This window comes from Anguilla rostrata, chromosome 8 (assembly GCF_018555375.3).
Source record: "Anguilla rostrata isolate EN2019 chromosome 8, ASM1855537v3, whole genome shotgun sequence".
NCBI classification, from domain to species: domain Eukaryota; kingdom Metazoa; phylum Chordata; class Actinopteri; order Anguilliformes; family Anguillidae; genus Anguilla; species Anguilla rostrata.
The window spans coordinates 24428506-24435178 of NC_057940.1; the positions used below are offsets into that span (position 1 = coordinate 24428506).

Here is a 6673-nt window from a genome sequence, read left to right on the forward strand (position 1 = left end):
GTAAAGTTCGTCTCACATTGCATTTTTATGCAATGTTCTGTTGCCAGTCCATTTACAATTTACACCGCTAGTTCCCCGATAGGGGATGAATAACGTAATTATGGAAATAACGTTATTTACCTTAGATAAACATTGGATCGTGTGGCCCCCCATAGCGGTTGTGGCCCTAAACAACCGCATAGAGCGTTTATGCCATGGGCCAGCCCTGACAGCGTACCACCATGCATTGCCTAAACGCTTCAGCGTTCACAGGAATCTGGGTTATCATATAATACAGCACTACCTGCTATGCTCCTCCAGGTCTGCTCCCGTGGGTAAAGCTGGTGAACAACTTTGAGGCGCAGTACTCCTACATCACCAACGAGGGCAGCGTCTTCACCTTCCGCACCAACCTGCAGGCCCCACGGTACCGGCTGATCAACATCGACCTGCAGAAGCCTGACCCAGCACACTGGCATAACCTCATCCCTCAGCATGACAAAGACGTCCTGGGTAAGAGACCAGAACACGCTTAGTGTGTGTGTGAGTGTGTAAATGGTAAATGGACTGCATTTATATAGCACTTCTATCCAAAGCACTTTACAATTGATGCCTCTCATTCACCCATTCACACACACACCAACGGTGAAAGGCTGCCATGCAAGGTACCAATCAGCTCGTTGGGAGCAATTAGGGGTTAGGTGTCTTGCTCAGGGACACTTCGACACGGCCAGAGTGGGGGATCGAACCGGCAACCCTCCAACTACCAGACAACCGCTCTTACCTCCTGAGCTATGTCGCCCCATAGTGAGAGTGCATGTGTGAGTGTGTGTGTGTTAGAGTGCATGTGTGAGTGTGAGAGTGTGTGTGTGTGTGTGTGTGTGTGAGTGATTCTCTAAGTGTGAAGTGATGAAATTGTCTGTTCTGGGCATGGGGGTTGCTTTGAAACCATGAATACAGACCCTCCCCCATCCTTCTGGAGCTGAGGTTGTGGGTTGAGGTTTTTTTGATGTGCGCCACTGCCATATATGAAATGCACTGCACTGTTGTAACAAATCTGTAACATTTGCTGTGTAATTTAAACACAGTATATTACATTTCCATAAGGGAGAACATGTGTATCATCTGTTTAACTTGATAACTGTCCTACAGGCCATGGGGGCCAGATACTGTAATAATGTGAAAGTGATGACATCTAAAAGCTGTTCTGTGATGATATCTAAACGCTGTTCTGTGATGATATCTAAACGCTGTTCTGTGATGATATCTAAATGTTGTTCTGTGATGATATCTAAATGTTGTTCTGTGATGATATCTAAACGCTGTTCTGTGATGATATCTAAATGTTGTTCTGTGATGATAGCTAAAGGCTGTATTCTATTATAATTTATAATCAAACTTGCCTTCCCTTTCTGCCTGCCGGCTCTGTGCCTGGTATGTGTGGCATGTGCGCATGCAGGGTTTGTGTCCTGTGTGAACCAGCGCCATCTGCTGGTGAACTACGTGCACGACGTCAAGGACATACTGCAGCTGTACGAGCTGTCGTCCGGGCGACTGGTCAAGGACCTGCCGCTGGATGTGGGGACCGTGGTGGGGGTCAGCTGCAAGAAGAAACAATCTGACTTCTTCTACAAGTTCACCTCCTTCACCACTCCAGGTTTTTTACCTGCAGCTCGAATGACCCCCCCATTCACACACAATGTCATAAACCACATTCACCTCTTTAATACCGTACCCCATTCACCATCAATAGTAAACTGCATTTTCCTCTTTAACACTGTCCTCATTTCACCATCTACACACTACTGTATGCCGCTCTCCCAAATTCTGTTTCCTCTCAAAATCCCTACACTGTACTTTGAGAAGGTGAAGGAAAGAGGGATAGGGAGGTAGAGAGAGGAGTGATGGGAAAGGGTGAGGAAAGAAGGGCAAGCAGTGTGTGAAGCTTCTCATCTCATCCACAGGGATCATCTACTACTGTGACCTGAGCATCCCTGCACCCGAGCCCACCATCTTCAGGCAGGTGGAGGTGAAGGGTATCCAGCCAGCCGACTACCAGACCACACAGGTGAGACTGACTACCAGACCATAGAGGTGAGACTGACTACCAGACCACACAGGTGAGACTGACTACCAGACCATACAGGTGAGACTGACTACCAGACCACACAGGTGAGACTGACTACCAGACCACACAGGTGAGACTGACTACCAGACCATACAGGTGAGACTGACTACCAGACCATACAGGTGAGACTGACTACCAGACCATACAGGTGAGACTGACTACCAGACCAACAGGTGAGACTGACTACCAGACCACACAGGTGAGACTGACTACCAGACCACACAGTGAGACTGACTACCAGACCACAGGTGGGGACTGACTACCGACCACACAGGTGAGAACTGACTACCAAAGACCACACAGGTGAGACTGACTACCGACCATACAGGTGAGACTGACTACCAGACCATACAGGTGAGACTGACTACCAGACCATAGAGGTGAGACTGACTACCAGACCACACAGGTGAGTCTGACTACCAGACCACACAGGTGAGACTGACTACCAGACCATACAGGTGAGACTGACTACCAGACCATACAGGTGAGACTGACTACCAGACCATAGAGGTGAGACTGACTACCAGACCATACAGGTGAGACTGACTACCAGACCATAGAGGTGAGACTGACTACCAGACCATACAAAGAGTAACAATACCGAGTCTGACGAACAGTAATCCAGTGCATCTATGCTCTGTGTCCCAGGTGTTCTACCCCAGCAAGGACGGAACCAAAATCCCAATGTTCCTGGTGCACACCAAGGGGATCAAAAAGGATGGATCCCACCCTGTATTCCTGTATGGATACGGAGGCTTTGAAAACTCCATTCAGCCCTATTACAAGTCAGTACTATAGTCAGGGGTCTTGGGTTTGTGTGGTGTGTGTGTGTGTGTCTGTCTGCATATCCATCTGCTTAGGAATGCATGGAGATGAAAGAATGGCGCACATGTGTACTGTGCTATCTATGTATTTGCTCAGTATGTACCCAGCTGTCACCCACTCCTGCTACTCTCACTGTCCCACAGTGTGGCCTACCTGCTCTTTGTCAGACACCTGGGTGGAATCCTGGCTGTGGCTAATATCAGGGGAGGAGGAGAGTATGGACAGACCTGGCACAAGGGTACAACTATCCACTGACCTGTCCACTGAACACACCACTTCACCTATCCATTACAAACACCTTCTACTCAACACGCCTCCCCACCTGTCCATTACAAGCACCTTCTACTCAACACGCCTCCCCACCTGTCCATTGCAAACACCTGTCCACTGAACACACCTCAATTTATCCACTGAGCATATTCCACAGCATGCATGTACACACAAACACACACACACACATACACACACACACACACGCACGCACGCACACACACATGCCCTTTTGGCCCAGAGCTGTATTGACAGTCTTTGACTGTCTGCGGCCCTCCTGCGTCTCTCTCTCTCTCCAGCTGGTTCCCTGGGAAACAAGCAGAACTGCTTTGATGACTTCCAGTGCGCCGCGGAGTTCCTGATCAAAGAGCGGTACACCTCCGCCAGCCGCATCGCCATCAACGGGGCCTCCACGAGGCTGTCGGGGTAGCACGGGGGAGGGCGATGGCCAGACTCGGCACAGCGCTCACCTGTCTACTGAACACTACCTTCAACCCAGCACACTGGGGTAAGGCACGGGGAGGAGAGGGGCGTACGGCCAGACTCGGCCCAGCGCTACACCTGTCTACTGAACACTACTCTCCATCACTACACTCAGCACACCTGTGGGGGGTAAGGCACGGAGGAGGAGAGGGGCGTATGGCCAGACTCGGCCCAGCGCTACACCTGTCTACTGAACACTACTCTCCATCACTACACTCAACACACCTGTGGGGGGTAAGGCACGGGGGAGGAGAGGGGCGTGTGGCCAGACTCGGCCCAGCGCTACACCTGTCTACTGAACACTACTCTCCATCACTACACTCAGCACACCTGTGGGGAGGGGGGGGGGGGGGTAAGGTAGAGGATGTGTGGATGGGCAGATCATAAGAACAGCACATGATAGGGAACGGGTATGACTTTGGATGGGGGAGGGGGGTATTTCTTAAAAAGGGCAGGAAGCAGGGCTGTGGAACAGTGCAGTAGGATCGGGACGGCTCTGTGCACTGAAGCCTAGCAGGAACAGGGCTGTGGGGCTCTGCGGGGTTTACACTCAGACAGACGCCAATAAGGCTCTGTGTGCACTGAGACCGGGACGTCTATGAGGGAGAAGAATATATTACTTCCCTGCTGCAGAGAAGACCATTACACACCTTTTCATTAATTCCCTTCTAGTTTAATCACTTCTATCAGAGATTCAAAATGATCGCTGTCTGCATTACAGGCAATTTCCTTTTACGGTTTAATTGACTTTCCGTGAATTTCTGCAATTCGGGGAGGGATTGTAATAACTGCCAAAGAGTACATCCAATGTGTGAGTCATTGTGTAAGGATTGCCTTAACCACAGTTTCATAACACGAAAGTCGTGCCCTAGTTCAACATCAATTTCATTTTCAGTCCAAGGAAATGGAAGCGGCAGTTGAAAGTGGGATCGCGCCAGCATGTGTAATAAGTAATAAGTTCAGTCAAATTTCACCGTTAAATCAACGCCCATAAAACAGACGTTAGCCTGCTGGACTAGGTGTGAACGGTATGCGTGTGAGTGGACTGAAGAGGGCGCTGTCTCTGCGCAGCGGCCTGTGTGAACCAGAGGCCCGAGCTCTTCGGCTGCGCCGTGGCGGAGGTGGGCGTGATGGACATGCTCCAGTTCCACAAGTTCACCATCGGACACGCCTGGACCACCGACTACGGCTGCGCAGACAAGCCCGAGCAGTTTGAATGGCTCTACAAGTGAGTCTCTCTCTCTCTCTCTCTCTCTCTCTCTCTCTCACACACACTCACACACACACACACACACACACACAGACACATACACACGCATACGCACACACACACACTCACACACACACACAGACATACAGATACAGACACATACACACGCATACGCACACACACACACTCACACACACACACAGACATACAGACACATACACACACACACACGCACAGACATACAGACACATACACACACACGCACACACACACACTCACACACACACACGCACAGACATACAGACACATACACACGCATACGCACAGACATACGGACACAGACGCGCACACACACACACGCACACGCACACGCACACGCACACACACACCATACACACGTGCATAAACAGGAGCACGGTTACAAACGCAGGGACAGGGACCTCTCTTGACTAATTTTGGCCTGTTACCGTCGCCCCTGCCTCAGATACTCGCCCCTGCACAACCTGCCCCCCGCCCCGCGGGACGGCGCCCCGTACCCCGCCATGCTGCTGCTGACGGCGGACCATGACGACCGGGTGGTTCCGCTGCACACGCTGAAGTACGTCGCCGCCCTGCAGCACGGCGTGGGGAACAGCCCCGGGCAGACCCAGCCCCTGCTGGTGCGCGTGGACACCAAGAGCGGGCACGGAGCGGGCAAACCCACCGCCAAGGCCATCCTGGAGGACACGCACATATACTCCTTCATCGCCCAAACCCTGGGGCTCAGCTGGAAAGACTGAGGAGGGAGAGAGAAATGACAGAGGGGATGGAATGAGAGGGGGGAGGGGAGAGACAGGAAGAGAAAGAGAGAAGAGGAATGAAGAGGGGAAAGAAAAAGGGGGAAAGAGGTGGAAAATAATAGACAGAGATGCCAATATTCTCTAAAGCATAATCGATAGGGTCCTCTACTGACAGTTTTGCAAATAATCTATAAATTTGATCTCATCTACTGAAATGGCCAGTCATGTAAGAGTCATGCAACTCATAAAAAGGCAAATAAATCAATTATTCTAATTTCATGTTTCCTGTGCTTCAAGCTTTTCAGTATCAGTTTTGTAATAAAAGCTTTTTACCAGGACTGGCCAACTACGGTCACGGAGGGACCCAGGGTGTGCTGGTTTTTCTTTTCACCTTAAAATCATGAACCAGTTAAATGTTGGATGCATTACTCTAATTGGTGAATGAAGCATAGACCAGCTATGAAAAGCAGTAGAGTCTGTAGCTCTCCGTAAGCAGTGCTGGCCATGCCCGTTTCAGACTCCAGATGGCAGTGTGAGTTTGACAAAGCTTCGGCAGTCTGGTGTGAAATATGCTCTCCGGACGTTAAATGGCTGCAATTTCAGCGTTGTGTGCCGCCCTTGTGTGGCGGCAGCTCTAAGACTTTACTCCACTCCACCTCTGTGACAGAACCTTTAAGAGATTTATGAAATGCGCAACCCAGACTCCCCCCCCCCCTCCCCCGACTCCCGGTGTTCTCGCAGGAAGCAGTGAGACTGAACAAGATGCCAGAGAGAGAAAAAAGGAGAGATGGAAGAGAGGTGGTTGATAAGAGGTAGAGCGAGAAGAGAAAGCTGCTCAAATGGTCAGATGAAGTTTAATCTCTGGATACAATACAAACTTCCCTGGAACTGCTGAAGTGAACTTGTGCTCTTTCTAAACCCTATGTGGAGGTCTGGAGGTGATTTAAAAGCGCTGTGGGTGTGGGCAGGGAGGGGGAGGGGGAGGGGCTGGTGAGAAGG

At 50.6% G+C, this 6673-nt stretch overlaps 1 protein-coding gene across 1 annotated transcript in view; it reads left to right on the forward strand.

The window, feature by feature from the left end:
- The window catches only part of LOC135261187 (prolyl endopeptidase-like), a 10055-nt gene extending 4107 nt beyond the window's left edge, over positions 1 to 5948 (forward strand). Inside the window, exons 8-15 of the mRNA XM_064347224.1 lie at positions 301 to 492; positions 1439 to 1636; positions 1944 to 2047; positions 2756 to 2892; positions 3076 to 3170; positions 3502 to 3628; positions 4737 to 4913; positions 5380 to 5948. Of these exons, the coding sequence (XP_064203294.1) occupies positions 301 to 492; positions 1439 to 1636; positions 1944 to 2047; positions 2756 to 2892; positions 3076 to 3170; positions 3502 to 3628; positions 4737 to 4913; positions 5380 to 5674 (1325 nt within the window). The 3' untranslated portion in view covers positions 5675 to 5948. The remainder of the gene's footprint in view (positions 1 to 300; positions 493 to 1438; positions 1637 to 1943; positions 2048 to 2755; positions 2893 to 3075; positions 3171 to 3501; positions 3629 to 4736; positions 4914 to 5379) is intronic.
- The last annotated feature ends 725 nt before the right edge of the window (positions 5949 to 6673 follow it).